The following is a 25439-nucleotide window of genomic DNA, read 5'->3' as shown; positions in this document are numbered from 1 at the left end:
CCCACCCACATCGCCTTCACACAGATGCCGTTTTACTGCCGTTTACTCTCCTGTTGTTCCAGCACCAGCTCATTCACACACAAACACACCTTGCCACACTTTGTTTTCCTCATTCAGACTTTATTTTTGTATTTTTATTAGCCTTTTCTCACCTAGTTTAATTTCTCCATCTCGCAGTGGGGAGCAGAAGCGTTGTCCGCTGTGTGAAGTGATCTTCCCTCCTCATTACGACCAGTCCAAGTTTGAGGAGCACGTGGAGAGCCACTGGAAGATCTGCCCCATGTGCGGTGAACAGTTCCCTCTCGACTGTGACCAGGAGCTCTTCGAGAAGCACGTCCTCACCCACTTCGACAGTAACGTGCTCAACTTCTAGTCGAGAAAAAGAGTCCTTGCCTCCACTTCACATTCTGCTCATTTGTGTTACAGTTAACAGCCACTTTAAACAGCATATTTAGCTTTGAGCATTCATCTGTAGAGAACTGATTCTTTATTTAACGCAATCAAGATAAAGTCTGGATACTGTTAATGAATTCCAAATGACTAAAAGATGGATTTGGGTGACGTTTTAGGGTTTTTATTTAAGTCCATTGTAGTTGGGGATTACTTCTGTCAATAGGACTGTTTATTCTAGCTCACTTTAACGCTTCTCATATCAAAGTTAGCATTGCAGGTGGTTAAGAATAATTTAAGAACACTGAGCAAATGTCATATTAAAGCATTCTGTTGAGAACCTTCCCCAGGTTCTATAGTTTATGTCAGGTATCGCCTACTATACTCTGTGCAGGCAGAGCACAGCTTTTTCTGGCAGGGCATGTATGTGACCAGCTAAGAGGGTGGTTCTATATTATAAAATTATTTTAGAATAAGCTTTTAAAGATAAACCTTGATAATCAAGTTATTTGAGTTAGTGTTTTTTCCTTTATCTATTTAAATCATTTATTTCAATTGAGTCGCATGCTCACGTTTCCTGTGCACTGAAATCACAAACCTAGATCTTTTATTTTTGTTCCATTTCCTTAGTTAAATACTTTCGGTCTCTTACTGTGCGAGTGTGTCTTATATACTTGATCTAAACTAATAAAGATTTCACTGAAGCAATATTTATGCTGGTCATACTGGTCCTGTGGAGTTGTTCAAATTGAAAACATTTACCTTCACTTACCAAAACCACATGGTAAGGCTTCATTTTGAGGATTAGCTGTAATGATTCTTTTTATTAGAAAGCCTGAAAGGAACATACTACAATTTTTTAAACTTTATGAATTTAAGTATTTAGAAGTTGTAACACCTTGGGCCTCATTTATAAAATGTTGCGCAGAAACCATCCTAAAATTGATCTTATGAGCATCTCTCAAGTATGTGTAATCTTTGAATCGCAAATGATCTTGAACTTGTGCACAAATGAATGGTTTCAGCTCTCTGCCTTGTAAACGACTCCTAATTAATGTCATTAACATGTAAAAGATCACCAGTCATCATCCATATTCTTTCATTTAGGACAGCGAGCTGCAAGAACAGCTTGCATTTTCAAAAACCTGCAGCACTCCAACAAGAAAAAGTGTGTAGATTTGCTCAGACCCTGATGTGACGCTAAGCACTTTTTTACGTCAAAGCCAGTTTTTACAAATATGAGCGTTGGCGTGGATTTACGCGTACGCACACCCTAATGGCAAGCTCACACTACGCAACAAGATTTCTTCTCATCTGTCGTCGTCTTGTCATAGCTGCGCGCATACTACACAACACAACGCTGACGAGGCGCACACACTACAAAACATTCAGTGAAGAGGCGTTCCCGACCATCAGCGAAAATACGTTTTCTCACATAAATTCTTGCGAGAAATTACAGTGACTATAAGCCATTTCTTCAAGTATAAGGTTTATACATTTTAAGAAAATATGTATTCTATTCATTCTTTAGAAGTATTACTCGCCTGGCTGCTGAAGTGCGGTGGCAATATTTGTCCACTGCTTTTCCTTTCAGTGCGGTTATGGTAACACGCTTTATAAATGAGGCCCCAGAACTTTGACTACATATCTATTACAAAAAACAATATGTGACCAGTCATAAGGGTCCATTTTTTGAAATTGAGATTCATACATCACCTGAAAGCTGAATAAATAAGCTTTTCATTGATTTATGCTTTGTTAGGACAATATTTGGCCAAGATACAACTATTTGAAAATCTGGAATATGAGGGTGCAAAATAAAAAAAAAATCTAAATATTGAGAAATTCGCCTTTAAAGTTGTTCAAATGAAGTTCTTAGCAATGCCTATTATTAATCAGAAATGAAGTTGTAATATATTTACGGTAGGAAATTTACAAAATATCTTCATGGAACATGATTTTTACTCAAAATTCGAATGATTTTTGGCGTAAAAGAAAAATCGGTCATTTTGACCCATACAATGTATTGTTGGCTATTGCTGCAAATATTCCCCTGCTACTTATGACTGGTTTTGTGGTCCAGGGTCACATATCATATAATAATAAATAAATAAAAAAATATATTAAATGGGTATATAATAATTTTCCTCTATCCTTATACTAAAATTGACCATGAATCCACATTCCTGGAGGGAAGAAATAAAAAAAGACAATTTTTTAAAACATATCAGAGGCCATTTTAATATATAAAATGTAACCAGGTATACATTTATGAAGCAGCTTTTTTTTTTTTTTTTTTTTTTTTCAGTTTTGTTGCAGAAAATGTCACCAGTTCCAAAACAACCCCTGGTGTCTGACTTCATGTAGGAACATTGTTGTCCAGAAACTTAAGAAAATATAATTTAAAGCACTCACATCGAGACAATACATTAAGTACACAATATATCAAATACTTCCCTCTGTACTGGCAGTGTAATACTGTTACAATGTTGCATCTAAACCGATACTGCAATTCCAACAACATTAACGTCCATGCAGTAATGTCATAATGAGTGATTGGCAGGCCCCGATCTGGCCGGCATCTCTGGAGGATCTAGCGATTCTTCGTTTATACCACCCACAAGTCCAAAAGCAAATCAAATCAAGTAACTTTCTGATTCAAAGTATGTGTTCACACTTGAATATCTTTGGGTTGTGACTCTACATCATCCCAGTGACAGGTTAGGGGTATAAAAGTCACACGGATACACCAGAGACGAGCCAGAATCAGGATGAATACACAATCTGAATCACTTGGCTACACATATACTGTACTGGAATGCTGTGGTGTACCACAATTCAAGGCAACCAGTTTCAATAATCTCACATCTAACAAGCACACTGGAGGTATAGCGAAAGAATGAATTCCCTTAGCTAGAAAAAAAATGAAAGAACCTCAGAAAGAGAGACCTCCAAAGCGCCATATTAGTCCTTGGAATTTCGCAGCTGACTTGCAGAAAACATTCTGCAACTCCTTGGCAATACAAAATGCCCTGAACAGGTTGGCAACGGGTCACTACAAAGTGCTTTAGGTTCTTCTCCAGATCGCTGTGGAGTTCTAGAACGCTCCAGAACGGCCCGGCCACAGCCGACCTGGGAAGAGTGTAACAGCCTACTCTAAAATACTATCAGATCAGGATTATCGTTTTTAAATGCTGGCGATTTGTCACCTGAGAGTCATTTGGTGCTATAACTCAAAACTTTTCTGAGATTAATGGAAAGGGTGAAAGCACTACCGAAAACTGCACATCCACAATCAATCGATATCGTCATCTCCGAAGCTCGGTTGAAAATATACAAAATAAAACTTAGGAATAAAGTATAGAATTTAAATCTGACTATGAAACTTATAGAATATATAGTTATACACAATCTGTAGCTATGAATGTTGCTTATACGGGGTAGATAAAACATTCAGACTTTTCAAGCCTTTCCTATCTTTCGTTTTTTCTCTCACAGAGACTCACGTTCACTCGCGTGAGGCTGGTTATCTAGTCACGATTCTGACCTTTCCAAACATATCGTCAGTCTTGCAATAAGCACCAAGCATCAAAAAAATAAAGACGAGGAAAACAAAAAGATTAAGCAAATGTGCAAAAATACAAAACTGTGAAATACAAATAAGCAAATGAAATAATCAAAAATAACAGAATTAAAGCATGCGATTCAAAATGTAGTGTTTTGACAGATGGTTGAATCAAATCCTCCTCATGGAGGTACGGAATGATACAGGGATTCGGGAGTCTTCCTTGAGGAAGAGGAATATAAAAAGATTAAAGTTTCCTCCTCATGAGGAGTGGAATGAAAAGGGAGGTGAAGAAGTCTTACTCCTGAAAGAGTAAAATAGAGAAAGACAAACTCCTCCAGACAAATATTTTTTGGAGGTCCTCCAAAAAACTGAGGAGAAGACGGGTCAAAGTCAGAGTTAATGGACAGCCACAGCTGCTGGTGCGGATGGATGTGGAGGTGTTCTGTTTGTACTGTATATACACGTGTGTGTGTGTGTGTGTGTGTGTGTGTGTGTGGGGGGGGGATGTTGGCACTCTCTACTGCTGCATCTTGCGGATGATATCGGCAGAGACGGGCGGGTGGAAGTTGATGGTGTGGTGTCGAAGCCCCTGAGAGCTTTTGTAGCTTTTACCACACCGGCACTTGAAGGGCTTCCGAACGCGGATCTGAGTGCGGTGGCCGTTCTTGGCGTGGTACTTGATACCATTCACATTCTGCAGAGAAGAGCAGAAACAAGAGGATCATTGTTTAGGTTAGACAATAATTGACTGCACAGGAGGGAAAAAACAACAACTCACTGCTGCATTTAGATTCACTTTATAGTAAGTCTTGACTGGTTCACAAAAAGAAGTGTGATTTGAAATTTTAAATGAATTATTCATATTTTTGTTAATTTATATGGCATCAATTGTCTGAGTTGAGGACCTCCAGGGGTTCCTGTCCTGCCTGATCAGATAAAAATTTATTTAATATGAACATATTCAAAGATTTTTTTAAAGAAATTAATACTAATTTCTAATATATACTTAACTAAGTAATATTTATTTTATTAATACTAAATAACTATATACACACACATATACATATATATTACTAATATATAATTACATTTATAACAAAAATGACAGTCACGACATTTATGATAGAAAAGATTTCTATTTCAAATAATTGTTCTTTGAACTTTTATCATGGTTTCCACAGATATTAAGTAGTACAACTTTTTTTTTATTATTATCAATGTTGTTGTTCAACATTGATAATAAAAAAATGTTTCTTGAGCACCATATTACAGCACATAGAATTATTTTTTAAGTATCATGTGACTGAAGCCTGGAGCAATGACTGCTGAAAATTAAATTTTGCCGTCACACAAATATATTACATTTTAAAATAAATTCAAATTTGTAATACAATTATAATAATATTTCACAATATTACTGTTTTTTTTGTTTTGTTTTTTTGTCAAATGTATAAAAAAAACAATGTAACATTTGCAAGTTAAAAAATTATAAAATCTATATTCACACAATCTTTTATAATCTATATAAGACATTAATGTCTGCAATAACAGTTCAGATGGCAAACATCATGACGCGACTTTCTAATCAGGAAGTGAAAATATACATATTAAAAGTACTTTCAGCCAATGAAATCATTTTGTGATCCTAGATGACCTCAGTTCGGCACGGAGGATGCAACTGTGCAAACAACATTTTACAATTCACTTCAGTTACTACAAGTTTTGAATTCCATATTACATTATAACATTTATCAATAATCCGAAGGCAAACAAAACGATCTGTGAGTAAAAAATGCGCTTTAATAATTCCAGACATATAAAACATCCAGTGTTGTGTGAAATAATGAGGAAAACCATCAGCTGCTTGACATCAGTGGAGACCAGACACCCACTGAACCCAAATAAACCCAAATCAGAGCCACATCTAACAGTACATCTGAACATGCAGAGACACCCTCATGGCTGTCATCATCCATTTCCTCTCCCTCTTATTGAATGCGGCTCTCACAGGCTGCACATCATTTATCTCAGCAGCCAGAACCAGATGGCAGTGGAAAATCTCATAAAACGCACAGGCCTTCAGTGGACTGCATGTATGCCTTTAAAATATATGTCAAGCTTCCAGTCCTGTCCCCATTACAGCTCTTAGTGTTAATAAACTCTTTGACTGCTAAACAGTGAGACCCCAGCATTCACTGTTTGATCATATTTGTGCCACTGGTGATTGCTATTGTTTATGGATACAAAGGTGTGCTGTAAACCTGCTTTTTAGTGAATGAAATCCTAAGTAAACAGCTTTAAATAATGGTGCTAATAGATTTGGGGTCTGTGAGAAATTATTTTATTATTTAATCATATACAGTGGGGCAAAAAAGTATTTAGTCAGCCACCAATTGTGCAAGTTCTCCCACTTAAAAAGATGAGAGAGGCCTGTAATTTTCATCTGCATAGGTAAGCAGCTTGGTGTGAAGAAATCAACTGTGGGAGCAATTATTAGAAAATGGAAGACATACAAGACCACTGATAATCTCCCTCGATCTGGGGCTCCACGCAAGATCTCACCCCGTGGGGTCAAAATGATCACAAGAACTGTGAGCAAAAATCCCAGAACCACACGGGGGGGACCTAGTGAATGACCTGCAGAGAGCTGGGACCAAAGTAACAAAGGCCTCAAATCCTGCAGTGCCAGACGTGTCCCCCTGCTTAAGCCAGTACATGTCCGGGCCCGTCTGAAGTTTGCTAGAGAGCATTTGGATGATCCAGAAGAGGATTGGGAGAATGTCATATGGTCAGATGAAACCAAAATATAACTTTTTGGTAAAAACTCAACTTGTCGTGTTTGGAGGAGAAAGAATGCTGAGTTGCATCCAAAGAACACCATACCTACTGTGAAGCATGGGGTGGAAACATTATGCTTTGGGGCTGTTTTTCTGCAAAGGGACCAGGACGACTGATCCGTAAACGAAAGAATGAATGGGGCCATGTATCGTGAGATTTTGAGTGAAAACCTCCTTCCATCAGCAAGGGCATTGAAGATGAAACGTGGCTGGGTCTTTCAGCATGACAATGATCCCAAACACACCGCCCGAACGAAGGAGTGGCTTCGTAAGAAGCATTTCAAGGTCCTGGAGTGGCCTAGCCAGTCTCCAGATCTCAACCCCATCGAAAATCTTTGGAGTCCGTGTTGCCCAGCGACAGCCCCAAAACATTACTGCTCTAGAGGAGATCTGCATGGAGGAATGGGCCAAAATACCAGCAACAGTGCGTGAAAACCTTGTGAAGACTTACAGGAAAACATTTGACCTCTGTCATTGCCAACAAAGGGTATATAACAAAGTATTGAGATGAAATTTTGTTATTGACCAAATACTTATTTTCCACCATAATTTGCAAATAAATTCTTTAAAAATCCTACATGTGATTTTCTGGATTTTTTTTTCTCATTTTGTCTCTCATAGTTGAGGTATACCTATGATGAAAATTACAGGCCTCTCTCATCTTTTTAAGTGGGAGAACTTGCACAATTGGTGGCTGACTAAATACTTTTTTTCCCCACTGTACATACTACTGTTCAAAGTTTGGGGGCAGTAAGATTTTTTTTTTATTCAGCAAAAGGTGGATTTTTATTTTCTTTTAAGAAAGTGCTGCTCTTTTAAACAATCCTGAAAAATTATACATCAAGGTTTCCACTAAAATATTAAGCAGCACAACTGTCAGCATTGATAGTAATTAGAAATTTCTCAGCATCAAATCAGCATATTAGTATGATTTCTGAAGAATCATGTGACACTGAAGACTGGAGTAATGGCTACAAAAAAATTCAGCTTTCCCATAAAAATATACAACAGTTATTTTAAATTTCATAATATTTCACAATATTACTGTTTTATTGCATTTGTGATTAAATAAATTCAGCCTGAGTATAAGAGACTTCTTTCAAAAGTATTTTTTTGTAAAAAAGTTAAAATCTTATTGACCCCAAACCTCTTAACAATACACATTTTAAAGAATATAAAGTATATTTAAAATAAAATATATTAAAGGGGTCATATGATGCGATTTCAAGTTTTCCTTTGTCTTTGGAGTGTTACAAGCTGTTTGTGCAGAGATAAGATCCCTGAAGTTGCAAAGACTAAAGTCTCAAAACCAAAGAGATATTCTTTATAAAAGTTAAGACTCATCCACACCTTCCTAAAAACGCCTCATTTAAACACGCCCCCACGTCTACGTCACTGTGTTGGAAGATTTGCATAACACCGCCCAAATGTTTACGCAAGGAAAGGCGGCGTAACTTTTATTCTCGCTGTAGTATTGTTGCCGCCACCGCCATGTCGTGGAGACGCTGTGTGTTTCCAAATACGGTAAGGGGCGTAACATTTCCGTCACACGCTTGAGGTATTCGGCCAATCACATCGCACTGGATAGCTGGCCAATCAGAGCACACCACGTTTCTCAGAACGATAAGAACGACGATTTTTCTTTGTGAAAATCAACGAGTTTCAGAAAGGCGGGGCAGAGAGGAGCAACAATAATGTACGGTATGTGATAAATAATGTGTTTTTTAAATCTTAAACCGCATAAACACATTGCATTACACCAAATACACAAAATAATGTTATTTTTGCATTGTCATATGACCCCTTTAGTTAAAATATATGAAATGTAAAAAATATTAAATGAATTACTAAATGTATATTTATAAATTGTATAAAATTTTAATTTTTCATAAAAATATTATATAAATATTAGTTTTTGATCATTTTAAGGACTTTTTGTGTTGCATGTTTTCCATGCTGTTAGGATTTCTCTAGTCTTCAAAAATTATCCACAAACCTATAGTGTACAGACAAATAAAAGTAAATATTTTAAGCCATTTTACCTTGTATCTCTTTTTGCAGCCAGGCACGGGACATGCGAACGGTTTCTCATCGCCGCCGTTCATGCACATGGAACTGAGGATGGATTCAGAGCTAATGGCACTTTCGGTGGTCCACGACTCGTCACTGTCAGACTCTTCATATTCTGCTTCTTCCTCATCATACTCGCTTCCTGAAAGCACAAAGCAAATAATCATTTAGTAACTGATCATGTTACGACACATCAAACCTTTCAGATAATTAACCACTACACCGCTAGAACAACAAAACAGCATTTCCCATCAGCCACCACAGCGGACACACAATAGCTTTAAGAAAACTGGTACAGTTATCTTTCTCACAGTACTGTGCCCAGCAAGCAAAGCGCTCGCGTTTTATGAGAAAGAATCTGGAAGGCATAAGAAGGTCTAAGGGTTAAAGCACAGTAATAGTATGATACAAGCAATTTGGAGACTATTTAGTTTCTGTTCCAAACCCACACAAATAAAATGCTTAAAACATTTAATTGTGGGAGAGAGAGCACATGTTGCTCTAGAGAGGGCCATGGGAAACTGCAGCGGTGAAAAAAAACAAACAGTGTGTGACTCACAATGTGATTATTGGTTTATCTATTACAACAGATCATCAAACAAGCACTGCAGGTTTAATGGAGTTATTACCAAAATTCATCTTTCTAGGAAACATAAGCATAAAGCGAGTTCCTGACGAAGTACCTGTGGGGGTGCTGCTCCTGAACGAAGACGAAGGCGTGATGGGCGGAGTCACGGGCGGGGTCAGGTTGCCGCTGTTGTGGCGAGGGGGCGTGGCCACGCTGTTGCGTGAAAGGCTGCCCGTCAGTGAGAGTGACAGCTTTGGCTGAACTTTCTTCTTCAGAGACTCATGCTCCCGCCGTGCTGCATCTGTCATAAACCTAGAGAGGGAAGTGAACTTTATTAGATGAAGTTCTTAAACTGATTTACAACAAATTATAGCAAACTCAAAACAAAGACTTATTGCTTATTGGGAAGCCCAAACATGTAAAGTAACAGTCATAAACTAAAATACTCTAATCCAGCCACACAAACATCAGTACATTTGCCATCACACTTTCTGAGCAATTAATTTCCATGACTTTTCATAGCTGTTTGTTATTATTGGATACAACAACAAAAAAATGTATAAAGACTTTGCGCACAAAGACTTTCCAGTCGATTAAATTTACTCACTACAAAAAGCTACTTGATGTTTCTGGGACAAAAAAAAAAAAAAAAAATCCAGCCCTTTATCTGTCCACACTAACTGAAGGAAAACTACCTTGATAAGATACAGTCTCAGTGAGCACAATGTAGCAATGAAAATGAGCTGGCAAAGGAATACATGGCTGTTAAAGGAAAAAGCCTGTGGCAACAAAATGAAGTACATTTGCACATGTATTACACACACAGCAGGTTCAACAAAACCCATGGAAAATACTTTAACCTAGTGCTGGTTTTTTTTTTTTAGGATTCTGATGGTTTCACGGTTTATCACGGTTTTTCCCTGACTGTGCATTCATATGAATCCGAATGCATGAAACCACTGTATTTTAATCATGATCCAATCAAACATGTTACATGTGGCATGAGCAGTTTTTGATGTAAATTAGATTGTATAATTTCAAAATCTGCAGCAAAAACAGAATGGTGTGAAATTATCCTACATAAAACATGCCAGCTTGAAACAAAAACAGCAGACGGGCTGAATGACAATGCAAATCCACTCTCTGACAGCAGGTGTCGCTTATGTAACAGCAGCGATGCAGCGTTTTAATTGGTTACTGCCGTAAACAAAGCAGTGCTGCACTTTTAAATACCACATTAATATGCATTATATGGAGGTAAGAAGAAAAGAAAGTTCCCCTCAGAGATACATTTATATAAACCCCCACCCCCAATTCAGTATAGGATTTTGTTCCAATGTTTTGCGCATGGTGAAGTGAGTTTGCTCTCCTCTTTGCGTTCATCTTCAGTGTCTGTGGCCTCTTTTAACGGCTGCTTACAGTTATTTTATTTGCCTAGTTAAAGAATTAGATGTGTGTAATTAATATTTCTCCAACCATTAGTCAGAAGTGTATGCAATTATCAGGGATCCACTCTCAATTCACAATGCCGTCTACATTGCTTAGCCACTTCTATGCCAGTTTTAAAAAAATGCATACAGTGTGCGTAATTCGAACCGTCCAGCACTACTTAAGCCACTATATCAAACTTTGACAGAATGCAAAAAAGCTAAATTCGTCAACCTACTTGAAGAACTCCGGTTAATCATCATATTTTTTGCACTAATATATTAATACATTACATTAATACATTCATTTACCTTTTTTAATTCTCAATAAATAAATCAGCCAAGAACTTGAGTATTAGGAATGGAAAGGTGGGCAATGATTTTTTTTGTTGGTGTTAATCAATGTACACCTCTGTTTAAAAACTTGCACTCAGTAGGGTTTTTAAGACATTTATAGTGTTATTAAGATTAAGATTTCAAATAAATGCTGTTATTTAAATTTTCTATATCAAAAAAAAAAAAAGTTTTATGGTTTGCACAAAAATGAAACAGCACAACTGTTTTCAACATTGATGATAAGACCATATTGGCATCTTATGCAATATAATATTTCACAATATTACCATGTACAACAGCATAATGTTTTTGATGAATTTTTGATAAAATAAATGCAGCCTTGTTGAGCATCAGAGGCTTCTTTCAAAAACATTAAAAAAATCCAACAGATCCCAAACTTTTGAATGATAGTGTACATGTATCAAATAGGAGGTTAAAACTGGTTCAATTTTTATTAAACATCTCAAGACACCTGTGTTTTGTTCCTTTCTATCAGTTGCACTCCATCTATCCGCTTCTGAATGCAAGAATGTGTCCTGTGAGTACATCCCCCAATTCTCTCCAAACAAGAGTGATGTGATGTACAATTGATGTCCCAAATTTAACCACTGTAACCATAAACAGCTACTTCTTCCTGCAATACAAATGAACCATCTGTCATACAAGTCTATCTGTTATGATTCAGCTGCTTCAGTGAGGACTAATCCACCTTACAACAATGCATTCACTCCAGTTTATTTTGTTGCATTATAAAACTGTCAGTGAATGTATGTATTAAAGCATAAATGTTCACACAGACATTATTAAAGCTGGTGTGGAATTAACAGATTACCAGCCAGAAGCCACATAAAGCAGTTAAGAGATGGACAAAAGTGTCTCCTCTTTGTTATGCAACAATTTCCACCACCATTCGTCCTATTAAAGCTGTTTAACACTGGAACTGCTTTCTGTCTCTAAGCTCGGAGTATTCCTACACAAACCACATTCAACAGAGTGAAATTGAGTGTATACGATGACTTGGGTGCTGGTTTGAAGTTCGTTACAGCTTCATAAACTGACCAGATCCCTAAGAGGATGTAGAGGAGGACTTGACCACATGGCTGTTTTCCAAAAACTACAGAATCCCATTAAGGAAAATGCTGGACTGTTCTTAGATTCATTTTTGTCATTTGGTTACTTTTGTACAGTCTCAAGGTTGATTGTTTAAGGTTGCCTGATTAATCGCTACTTTGCTATATGCAGAATGCATAGCCAGCCCATACATTTTATTTTTATTGTAATTTTTTAATAAATATATTTTAATTGTTATTTTTCATTTGGATAAATATATCATATTTTTTTAAAGATACAGTACTGTGTAAAAGTCTTAGGTCATTAATATTTTCACCAAAAATACAAATTCTCAAACTTGTTGTAAGTCTGTATGAGTTTGTTTCTTCTGTTGAACCCAAAAGATGATATTTTGAAGATTCTGTGTAACCAAACAGTCGCTGGTCCCCATTGACTTCCATAGCATCGGGAAAAAATCCCATTGACGCCAGACCAGAAACGCACATTGGTTACACACATTCTTCAAAATAGCATAAGAAAGAAACTCACAGGTATGAAACAACTTGAGGGTGAATAACTGATGATAGAATTTTCATTTTTGGTGAATTATCCCTTTAAATGTTTAACATGCCATATTATTATGTTTTATCTTTATGTTTGCATTTTGTTTTTAATACATGGTGGTGGCGAGCCAAAATCAATTTACATTGTGGACAATAAAGCAAACAAAACTAAACAAACTGAAAATAAATTTGACATCTGCCAAAAAAGACACCTGCTTCACCGCTTAACAGTAAACAGGAATGTAAAATTCCTATTATCAAATATTTTAGATTTTTGAGTAAATGCTGTGGAAAATACAAATATTTTTATTTATGAAGTAAATACATAATACATTTAACACACATATTGATGAACTAGATCACTCTCACTCTCTCTCTCTATACAACCAATAAAAACATTTGTACAAAATACAACAAAAATTAAAATCATAATTTATTACACCATAAAATCTGAATATCTCATGACTCATGTACCTGTTAATGTAGCTGAGGGCGACATATGTGGGCTGCTGCAGTTCCTGTTTCTCCAACACACGAGGATCTGTATCTAAACAAAACAGAGAGATGAATAATTCACTAGACTGACAAAGACACCACAAAAACACACCACAAAAGAACAACCAAGAGCACTTTGAGGCTTTAAGGGTTTCTGTAGTATAAAAATAAACTCTAACAACATACACAAAAAGAATATATAGCTAAAACTCTTTGGGTGACAGCAGTGTTGTTTACCTGTTTAAATCTGCGTCACCCCAGAGAGTCATTTTGTGGCATCAGAGTCAGTGAGTTTGTGGAAGCTTACGTGTCATTGCCAGAGTGAAGCTATTACTCACTTTATTGTTAAAGTCACTGACTTTCAAACTCAATACTAGATTCTGCCACACAACATGTACACAATCACTTGCAGATGGCAATTAACTCCATTAATCAAGTTTTTTTCATTAAACTCTACTTAGTGGCAGAATAAATCAGCACTTCTGCATGGGAGAGAGACCGGACTGGGCTATGGAGAGCGTATCCAATAGCTGTTTGGTAAAACTTAAGACAGCCATTTGGTTAGTGTCACACCACACCACACTGAACAAGCTCTCTGCCATTCCTCCCAGATGTGCTCATTTTCTAGGCAGGGCCACCCAGATCACCCTCCAACTGGATCCAAATGCCCGCACGCCAGGGCAAAGATGGTTTTATGTCTGGTTTTTAGTTGCGCATATTAAAGAGTCGACTTCAAAAATAAAGATATCTGTTTTAGAGCTGTTCTGTCAAAACGGCTTCTGATTCTGTGCGGTCAATGCTGTCACGAAGCAGCACCATTGTGGACTACGCTGCCACCTTGTGGCGAATATGAATGTATAAATAAATAAATAAATAAATAAATAAATAAATAAATAAATAAATAAATATATACACACACACACACACACACATATATACATACATACACTTTTTTTCCCTAAATTACAGACATAAACATTCTAGGTTGAGTTAGTTTTTTCACTTACTGTTATTTCTTATTTTTATCTTATTTTAGAATACACAAACCGGCTAAAATGTCTCTAAACTGCATCTCATTGCCTGAAAGCACAAAAATCCGCTTAACATCCCAACACTGTAACGTCCCTTCTGTGGTCGGCGGTGCCCGCATACCAGCGGCTCTGCCAGGGTAATGGTTTTCAGATGCCTGTCTCTCCGGGCATTCTCCAACACCATTAACACAAGCACTGCCAAAACACAGTTTCATCTAATGAGCCTCCCCTGTGCACCCCCCTGTGATGCATCTCAATGCCTCTTTTTATGCCTCTGCTGTGAGTAAACATTTCTTTCTGCTCCGTTTAACCCGAAACATATTTGTCTCGACTCTTCGAAAGCACGCGGCACCCCGCGTGTCAGAACTGCGAATCCGTCCAGCGTGGCATTATCACACACTCACTCCGGCTCGGCCGCCTCGTAATTACACAGGCATGCAGATGCTGCCACCTGGTTGTTACACCGTGGCGACGCCCAACAGGCAATTCGTAACTATTTTACATTTTGCCGAATTGATTACGGGTAGAGAAGGGATACATCTTCGACCACCAGGGCTTACTGGGCATGCGTACATCAATATCGCGTCATTTTTGTCACACTGAACAAAAATAATTACTGTATTTGCATTATTGTAAGGGGTAGGTTTAGGGTTGGGGTATAGGTGTAGAAGTTAATAAAACTGAATGTGATAGGTAGCAAAATTAAATTGTTATTTTATGGAAAGATTTTGCGTCACTTCCGGCAGCTGTATCCCTTCTAGGCACAACTCTGTTCACACCAACACAAATGATTTTCACATGCGATTTGTCTGTTCAGACCAATGCTGAAAAAACGGTAGATGGGGTTGAGTGAACATGCTATTTCAGTCTCTGACAGTAGGTGGCACTTACAGAATAATAGAAATATGGCCCTTACAAAAATTAACCATGGTTTTGTTATAGTAAAATTGGCGTATTTATTGCCATTTGTATAACCACAGTTTCACTATATATACCATGGTTAAACTATGGTAGCAAAACCATGGTTAATTTGTGGTAGCATGGTTTAACTATAGTAACCATGGATTTTTGGTTTTATATGTCGTAAAACCATGGTTAATTTTTGTAGCGGTATGTTATTTGTGAATCAAGATATTCAATTTTTTTTTATTAATATCCTTATATTTGTCTCAGTACTTTCCCCACTTACATCCACTTGTCAACAAGGAAAAAGTCAAGCAGCATTTACATGTTTTCAAACAGCCATTCAGAATTTTTTATATTTGCTATGATTTTTATCAAACAACACCAAATAAAAGAGGGCAGGGACTCTTCTTCTGCTATTTGTTGCTTAGAAAAAGTCTGTTTGTGAGCCACCAAGTTGTAGTTTTATGTAACCGCAGCGGCACGGTTACCAAAAAATTAAAATAAAAAACCCAGTCAGACTAGACTCTGAATACGCAAAATACGGACGTCACGCTCTCCGGCCTCCTTTTAAAAACCCGCAAATTCTACATATAAGACATCCATAACGTAAAAATATGTAATCTACTTCACTTTAATACAATGCCGAAATCTCACAGATTTAAGGTTCTGCAGGTATTGTGAAGAAACAAGCGAGGACAACAGCAAAAATGGCAGATCATGGAAATAAATGTTATGTTCCAGGCTGTGCAGGGGATGTGAAGTGCAGGGATGGGTTGGTGTCTGTATTCAGAAAGGCACGGAAAGCAAATAACGCGTTCTAATAAAACAACGTGAGCCACTAAAGGGACATGGTTAGCTCCTTGCTAGCAGTACCCTGTTACATTGCAGTACATAAGATTTTACTTACCACATAAACAGAGTAAGGAGAGATGACTGAGGATGATGGCGAATGATTTACAGATCCTGAGCACCACTGACAAGCATCTGATCTTGTAAAATGTGTGGTAAGTACCGTACTGCCGCTCCACAGTATAAACAGAGTTTGTGCGATCGCGAATCTTGAAAGCGAAAGTGAAAGTAAAAAGCGATTGTGTATTTGAAAGCAGTTTCAGTGCCCCGCATATTAATAGCGGCTCCCTGATGCCCGCATTTTATATACAGCATAATTACCCGACGATATAACTGCGAGAGAAAGTATTGAAATGCATATTTTCCTCCCTGTGCTTTCTTCCTGCTGTGAGCAACTGAAATGAGCTGCACTGTGTAACAGCCAATCAGAGCAGACATTATTATTCATGACCCTTCCAAATAAGCCAATAGCAGACTAGGGACTACAATAGAAATACTAGGGTTGTAAATGTACATGTAAAACCATTTCTGGAGAATTTTTGCCCTTACTTAAGCCACATACCTTCTATGTAGATATCAGAGAACAATTTAAAATATTGTATCAATGCATTCTATGGCACCTTAAAGTTTTATTTTAATTGTACATTATATTGTATGAATTTATACAAAAACACCAGATTGTAAAAGTATGTTTTCTCATGAGACTGAATTGGGTGACAGCATTGGGAAAACATAACTTTATTTGGCAATTTCGTATTAATTTGTTCAGTCTGAAACATTCACAAACATACAATGTTTAGTAAAAAGTAAGCAGAAAGGTCCATCCCTAAACATAACCATCACTGGGGCGCAAGCAGATCATATGAAAATTTACGAATGACATTGCACATATTTTTCACAGACAATGGCATTATATGGAGCAGTATGGGGTTGGTTTCAGTTGCCATTTGAACGCTGGGCTTCCTGAAGGGCAGGTAGGATGTAGGTGTGTCGTTCCACGTCGGTTTATTGTTTAAAGCTTTCAGCTCGGCCTGCACCTCAGCTAAAGTGTTTCATTAGCATTGATTTAACTACTGCGAGAAAGACCCCACACCCTTCTGCCAAACACACACACACAAAAGATGCATTAGGCACCATGCTGTTCCTGTGCCAAGAAAAAGGAGTTTTGTATGTGTGCATATGACCCGTGCAGGGGAAAAGCCCCAGAAGAAGAGAAACAAGAAGAGCTGCATATAGTCACACACACATGGATCAATCCGCACACACACTCCGTAAATCACACATAGAATTGCCCGGGCTCCTTAGGGCCTGAAGTCACTAACGGGCCCCAGAGCTGCTGCCTACCAGGGAGAGGTGGTCCACAAGTACACAAACAGGTGGTCTACCATGGTGGTCTCTCTCTCTCTCACACACACACACACACACACACACAGGAACATTATTTCACCACTGCTCAAGACTTAGTAAGACTTTCAGATTGAAGAGGTCAAAGGAAGGGTAAACAGGTAGAGTAAGAGTATATCCTAATGATAGACAGATAGGTGATTGGTTAGATCAATTAGGCTAACAATTATCTGCATTATCTTTGTTTAAATTTCAAATCAGCTGACATCTTTGTCCACATGTTTTTAATATATTAGTGAATTAAAGAGTTCACTCAAAAATGAAAATCTGCCAAAATCTGTTTAATAATCCTCATATCAATTCAAACATATATGACTTACATTCTTTCGTGGAACATAAAAGAAGATATTTTGAAGAATGTTGGTAACCAAAATATTTTGGTTACTACCCACACACAAAATAAGTTTGTTTAAAAATTTGTTCACTGAAAAATTTATGTTAAAATTTATCTTCACGAAGTAAGAAAGTTTGAAAATATGCTAAAATTTATCTTCACGAAGTAAGAAAGTTTGAAAATATGCTGTATTACATATCTGCATACCAATATTATATTACAGATATTTTGGTCACCAGATATTGGTACAGGCCATTAAAAAATATAAATGTGATTTACTGATGCAGCAATATTAAAATTCTGCTTGATAACAATGAAGCGATAATTATTTGCATGTTATGGCTGATAACTGAAATAGACTATTACAATTGTATACTATTTTGTTTAAAAAAAAAAAAAAAAACATTTCAAAAGCTACAAGTGAATTAACAACTTCATAATTTTCAGTAGTAATATGGATTTTTATTTTGGGTTTTGCATAAGATTAACAGTTTTATTGTGTGAATGAATGTTAGATGACACCAAAGGTAATCTAAATACAAAAATAATAAGCATGCAAAATTAGATTTCCAATATTGACACATAGGCCTAAATTTAAAAATCCCTGTATCAGTGGATATTAACTTATAAGGTACCAATATATCATGCATCCATAGTGTGATTTAGTCTATCAAACTGAAAACACATTTCAGATCCACATTCTTGCACTTTTTGCAGAAATTTCTATTGATTGTGTAGTTGTGTGAAAGTGTGCTTGTGTTGTCTTGCACTGGCTGCATTTTTTGGGCCAGCTGGAGATCTAGTCATTAGTGTATTCTCCACACATGCACTGTTTTTTCCCCACCCACAATTCTCTTTTTACTCTACCAGACAAATTAGGGGGGGAAAAAACTCCACCTACATTTTTTCCTCAAAGCATTATGGGAAACCATGTTGCCAATATTGTGATATATTTACACCAGGCAGAGTGGTTGCATCCTTTGTGACTAAAAGAGGATATTTATTCCCTTCAAAAAACTGTGGAGAGATAAATCACAAAAACACTCCAGGGTCCAAACCGCACTAGTAGCTGCTGCTATGTAACCTCTTGTCATTCAGAAGATATAACATTTAGCTGCTCCTTTGAGCATGGGTGGTCTTGTACAAGTGAACATCACAACACACACATCCAAAACACACAGACGCACACGTTCTAAATCAGCGGCAGCCCCCTGCCATGGTTAATCCAGGTAATATCAGCTCTTCCTGTCATTAGCTGGCCTGCGCTGGGTTTGGATGGAGGGCTAGGAGGGAACAGGGGGTGTTGGTTTGAGGTAATTAGGTCCACCAGGTGCAGCTCTGGGGCACCAGTCACTGCTCAAATTTATTATTTCCGTTGAGATTTTTTTTCCAGGCCATTCCAGGAGCCCTCAGTGTGGTGAAGCTCAGAGGTTCATTGTTCAGAGGCCTGCAGATCACCCCTGTAGAGCTGACATCTTGAAAGCAGAAGACCTCTGTAGGGCTATTATAGTTAACTAAAACCATTAAAAATAAATGTTGACTGAAATAAAATAGTTTTTTTTTTTCATGTTTAAAAACAAGTAGACATAATTCTAAAACTAAAACTTGAATTACAATTGAAATAAAATCTTAAATTTAAACTGGACCTCTATCCAAAATGGTAGAGATAAATATTTAAAAAAAATATTTTTGAAAACCTAATAATTAAAAAAAATAAAATAAATCAATTCAGCACATGGTGTAAACTGTATTTTTTTTTTTATGATAGTCTCCAAACACCAGGAGGATTTAAGCTAGCTATACACTGTAGTCGCAACTAGAATAATTCTGTGCGCTGTAACCCATTCAACTCCCTAAATCATCTCAGCGTCATATTAACACTTTTAATGTGAAACCCTCGGAGGCCGCGGCCTGCCAGTTTTAAATTCACGATTTTAAGAGCTGGAAGTTGAAAACGAATCGCATAAATTGTCACATCCAGCGAGAGTCTCGGAGGGATCTTTTCGTTGCTTACAGAACCCACACGCACAAGTACGAACAGTAAAAGGTTCAGACACACCCTCTTTCCTTGTATTTACACTGTTGCCATCGTAATACATATAACAATCAAACCCTAGAGAGCGTTTTAACCACAAACTCGAATTTGCTTGAAGACGGAGGAAAATTCGAAGGTGATAAAATATTACAACCTTAGAACTTCACAAGCTCATTTGCTGTAAGCAATGAGGCCTATCGGCAATATTTCTCTACCCGACCTCGCAAATCTCCACTCTGTTCTGCTGGTAGCATGCCATCGCCCCCTATTGGTCACAAGAGCACCTGTCAATGAACCCACCTCACCCGTTAGAATGTGAGCTTTGTTTAGCCGGGCGTTAATTAAAGTAGAGAATGTTTTTAGCAGCAGGTCCCCAGATGAAGAGGAAGAGAGGCCAAAAATCCACCATCCCACTTTGTAATTAGGCTTGCTCCAGGCCTATGTGGGGCCATGCCAGATTTCACACCTCGCCAGGAGCAGGGCTGTGGGTGAGGGACGGGTTCCATGGGACACTAATTGCCTCATTACTGCGCAATAAGTCACTTTAGCCACACTCTCCTTCAGCTAACACCCCGGACACATGCAAGACGTGCGATCAGAGAGCAGAAGAGGTATTAAAACAAGCTCAGCTCTGGTCAGCTGCCTGGAATTGATCAACCTCCATCTCATCCGATCAGAGAATGGGGCACCACGGAGTGTTGACACATTTAGTTTAGATGTAAACATGATGGTCCTGAGGGCAATTTAACCTGGTACATAAATCCTTTGGTGAAAATAAGCTAAACAAAGGCAGGCAGCCTAAGGCTATCAGTTTTCAGAACGACAGGTTTAAAAGTGCTGAGTGGAACGGCAATGTTTTTCTAGGTCATTTTATTTTGTTAGAGCGGAGCTCTTGTGTGTTGCCATTGTGGCAACTAGGTCTCCATTTTGTATAGTAAAACAAGCCTGCACTCAAACATTCAGCCACAGCAATACCACAGCAAACACACACACACACAAATGCAAATCAGCCATAGTGGAATTTAAAGGGCTACGCAGTTATTTTTTGCTAATTAAAAAAGCTTTACACTCAAAGGAATGAACACTTTTGGGAAATATCATTAAAATGTTGTCCACTCACACGTATAAGTTTTCTATTAAATATTTTTTTCTCTCTCTACATCGCCTCACGAGAGCTGCCATGTTGACATAAGACCAGCTGTGTCATAAAATTGACAGAGTTACCACTACTACTAATAATAGTATGAATTGGCAGTTAGCGGTTTATAAACAAACTTCATTCATCCAGGCCAACAGGTGTCAGTATAAATTCCCATTCCTATTCGGATGAATAAGTGCCAGCTAAATTTAAGCCAGAATTTACTGGCTGCATCTGAAAGCTTATACAGCTAACTTGTTGCCTCGCTGACTTATCAGACAATAGTTGCTTTCACACAGTAATACCAGTAAATTGCAAATAAAATGACCAGAATGACTTTACCAGTAAATACAAAAATGCGCTGTTCACACAGACAATGATGTTACGTCTTTTAACCAGTAAAGCACCATTAATACATCAGTTTCAAAATACCGGTAAACTATGAGACATCATTTGTTAATATGGAGGTTTGTTGATGTTCTCATTTTTGTGTCAAATGTTCACATTTATGCAGCTGCTTTTGGCCCAGAGACATCGTATTAGACGACTTCAAACTGAACTACACAGCGCGGAGTAAATACATCATCTGCGTCAGAGTAGGAGTAGACGTCTTACGTCAGCGTGTTCTGAACTCATACGTACTCATGACGGTAATCTCGTTCTGCGTTCACACAGACCACATCACTGGTAATTTACTGGTAATATTACAACTTCTCATACCGGTAAATTGCCAGAACGAATTTACAGGTATTTTTGAAAAGGTCCAGTTCACAAATGATCTCTTAACGGTAATGCACCGGTAATTTACCAGTAAAGACTTTATGTGAGAAAGGGGCTAATATCTTTGTGGGAAGATCGCAGATTCTACCCAAACTAAAAGTTCCCGGCATCCATCTAAAAAGCTCTATGACCAGAGACATGCTGAGAAATCAACTCATCAACTTTCACTGCAAGGCTTATCGTGTACCATTGTCAATTTTGCTCATTCCTGTTGAGTGTCCTCAATCTGGCAACTCGTGAGCGTCAAGTTTGAGGAGAAGGGGGCAGGAGAAACCACTCTCTCATATATTTCGAATATGGACTGCAGTACTCATTTTAACCGCTAGCTGTCAATATTAAATACTGCACCTTTAATATTAACAGGAATGTTGGGGCACTTACCAGCTGGTGGCACCTTAGGCAACCACCTAGGCTGTCTATGCCTAGAACTGGTAAAACATCCAATCACTTTGTGATTCCACTTCAGAATAATACCACAAAACTGCTCATAGGGTGCATGGACCTGAACACTGGTTGCGCCCAGTGGATGCATTCAAAATAATACATAGCAGTGTAAAAGTGAGTATAATTTGTGCAACTGCATTTTGTCTCAAGAACTAGGTCAACTGCAGATGATTTAAAAGATTATGCAAGGTTTAGTATGCAAATTTTCCCTCACTATATCTTCAGTACGATCTTTATGACCTATATGTAAGATGTCTAATTTGAACACATCTGACACCTCAAACTACATGAAGGCCTAAAACAGATCAAAACAAAAATAACATGTATTATATTAAAAATGCTTAAATCTATACTATTTAATTCCATACTATCTAAATCAAATAAAATGGATTAATGAATAATAAAATTAATTAATTGAATACTAATCAAATAAATAAGTAATTGATACCAATAAATCAATCGGTAATATCTATTACTGACACTGGTACTGATATATCGTGCACCATTAGATCACATAATTCTGAAAATAAATTCAAAAACTATGCAAACAAGCACATCACGCTTTCAAAAAGTGATGCATTCATAGCAAATTTCAGTCTGCGGCAGAGTATCTGAGCTGCAGAGTGTGTTTGGCATGCATATGGATGGCAGAAAACACCTCAGGCTAAATCGCTTGACTGGACTGCTGATTTCCACCAGCTCTCCAGACAGATCTCCCTCTCAGAGGCCAGCTGAGCTAACAGGGAATGTCAGTCAGCAGGGGAGAGAAGGGAAGGGAAGGGTGGTGCTTTGTCTCAAGAAAACAGGTTTTTTCTTACAAATTCACTCCATGCAGGCTCTTGCCAGAGTCTATTGGACAGGTAGTCCAACGGTGTTAAATTACATCAGCAGAGTCCAGATCCAGCCCCCACTGACTGAGATATCCATCAGCACTATAGAGACTGAATCACCAACCGTAATGAAAGAGATATCATGAGAGCATTTTGATTATGACAGATAGGTATGTAATATACTTTTTCAGGTGTGCTCAAAGTAAACCTGCATTCCATCTCATGCTATGCTTACATTTTTGGACTTCTCAGTCATCTTGTGTTTACATTTCTGCTTCCACAACAGCCAGAGAAACCAGAAAGCACTGTTAATTTTGTGCGAAACCATAACAACTCATTTCATTTATCACACATTTACAAGCACACATCCATACATTTATTTCTGCATTAATACAGCCTTAACACTAATAGTGATACAGTGGGACAATACAGGCTATAAAGGGCCTTGACCCTACGCATCTGTTCTACTGGATATAAGTTCTGCAGGCTGGGACTCAAAGGGATTCCTGACCCCAGTGCGACCCCTGCTCCAGAATGACAACAAATCAGACCCTGATAGGCACCAGTGCAACCTTATGACCTACATCTGCACTTGTAAATAATACAAACCACTATAAAGTGAGGTAAAATGTGCCTTAATTTAACCACATGTGCTTCCGGTTAAATCAAAAATACCCTGGACAAAATGCAAGTCAGTGTAAGAGACCAGAACTCAGTTGTTGTTGTTGTTTTTTTGTTTGGATATGGATTTATGATATAACGCAGGATATTACAGAAGCCAATTTCTGACTTCTGACTCTTTAATTCAACTTCTTTATTTGATTTCTACACAAAGTACCATTCAGAGGTTAAAGCTAGGTCATATTATTATTATTTCTAAAGAAATTAATACTTTTATTCAGTAAGGATGCATTAAATTAACTAAAAGTAACTTTTATAAAGTTACAAAAAATTATATTTCAAATAAATGCTGTTATTATGAACGTTCTATTAAAAGAATCCTGGAAAAATGTATTTAATAACTGCAACATTATTTCTCACAGTTATGACTTGTATATATATATATATCTCACTTTACTGCAACTTTATTTCTTACAAATTTCTTATAGTGTGACTTTATATCTTATAATTATGAACTTTTATCTCGCAATGTGATTATTTCATGTAACTGTTTTTCTAATTGCAACTTTATGTCTCATCATTTCAACTGTGTATACAGTGGTGTTGTTACATAAATCTCTATTTCTCATTATTATTATTATTAGTAGTAGTATTGTATCTTACAATGCGACTTATTTTAACCTTTAAAACACAATTCCTTTTTTTATTATTCTAAGAAAACGCTGAAATCTTTGTGACAAGACATTTGAGATCTGATAGCTCTGAAATTCAAGCCACCATAGTGTCATATTTCATACAGGACATTGTAATAGTGGATTAACACATACAAACCATACTCATGATTCAATAAGTGAACACCAACTTGCAGTCATCTGATCCCAGTGCTTTTGTGCATTTAGTCGTTTAGCCTATTAATGCATTTCTGCCATGACCATTGCACATTATTATGACGCATAACGTTAATGATCATGGCCATCCACACGTACCCGTTACCTTTAGCCACATTAAGGAAGCTCTTATGCTGCATTAGCTAACAAGCATTTAATCACTTCTGGATTGAATTTAATCTGCTTTATGCATGCCTTTCGCATTTATGAGCTGCTCTGAGCTGGTGAGATGGACACATCTCCACGAAGCTCCGCGTCTGCGGGCCTTGCGCAGAAAATAACATTCCCACTGCAGCACTATCACTTGTTTACGCGTTGAGACCATGTACTAGTTTGAAGCGGTTAAACGACGCCCGAACGTCTTCATATATTGTGCTATCGACACCTAAAAGAGCCCCGAAATCGAGCCAAACGTACTGAAGTCCCATCGCTTCACCACACCTAGCAACAGCGCCGCTGAGACGCAGGAAGTGAGTGTGACTGTGAAGCGCCCGAGCCGGCCATTGCTGCGCGCGCTGCAGCGGCACAGATTGTGCTTCCGTGAGCGCACTTACCGATGTGATTATCCTCGATGTGCACAATGAGCTCGGCCAGCGACTCGAAGTGCAGTCCGCAGCCCCCGAACTGGCAAATGTTGGAGAAGAAGGAGGCGGCGGCGATGCCTGTCATGGTCTTTGCTACATTGAGGAGCAGCAGCACGGCGCGAGCGGAAAGGAGATCGCGCGCACGCACGCACGCACCGTCAGGCAGACAGACAGACAGACAGATAAACAGACAGCGGCGGCACAGCAGCAGCTGGAGCAGCGCAGCACGAGAGAGAAAGAGAGGAGGGCCCGACACGTCATACCTGTTGATGTGAAATACTGTACACTAGTC

The 25439-nt window shown here is 37.9% G+C and overlaps 2 protein-coding genes across 5 annotated transcripts in view; one reads left to right on the top strand and one right to left on the bottom strand.

The window, feature by feature from the left end:
- tax1bp1b (Tax1 (human T-cell leukemia virus type I) binding protein 1b) overlaps nucleotides 1–1100 on the top strand; it is a 33317-nt gene extending 32217 nt beyond the window's left edge. For all 4 annotated transcript variants that reach the window (XM_058745845.1, XM_058745843.1, XM_058745844.1 and 1 more), the window contains one exon: nucleotides 178–1100. In XM_058745845.1, coding sequence (XP_058601828.1) covers nucleotides 178–373 — 196 coding nt within the window. In that variant the 3' untranslated portion in view covers nucleotides 374–1100. The remainder of the gene's footprint in view (nucleotides 1–177) is intronic.
- Nucleotides 362–25439, bottom strand: jazf1b (JAZF zinc finger 1b). Its single transcript, XM_058745848.1, has 5 exons — nucleotides 25118–25439; nucleotides 13284–13356; nucleotides 9549–9745; nucleotides 8838–9007; nucleotides 362–4652 (listed from the first exon to the last, which is right to left on the bottom strand). Exons 1-5 carry the CDS (start codon nucleotides 25230–25232, stop codon nucleotides 4476–4478), a joined length of 732 nt encoding a protein of 243 aa, XP_058601831.1. The 5' UTR covers nucleotides 25233–25439; the 3' UTR covers nucleotides 362–4475.

The sequence above is a fragment of the Onychostoma macrolepis genome, chromosome 16, assembly GCF_012432095.1.
Source record: "Onychostoma macrolepis isolate SWU-2019 chromosome 16, ASM1243209v1, whole genome shotgun sequence".
Taxonomy (NCBI): Eukaryota; Metazoa; Chordata; class Actinopteri; order Cypriniformes; family Cyprinidae; genus Onychostoma; species Onychostoma macrolepis.
Note: the sequence above shows the minus strand (reverse complement) of the source record. Positions and strands in the feature narration are given on the sequence as shown.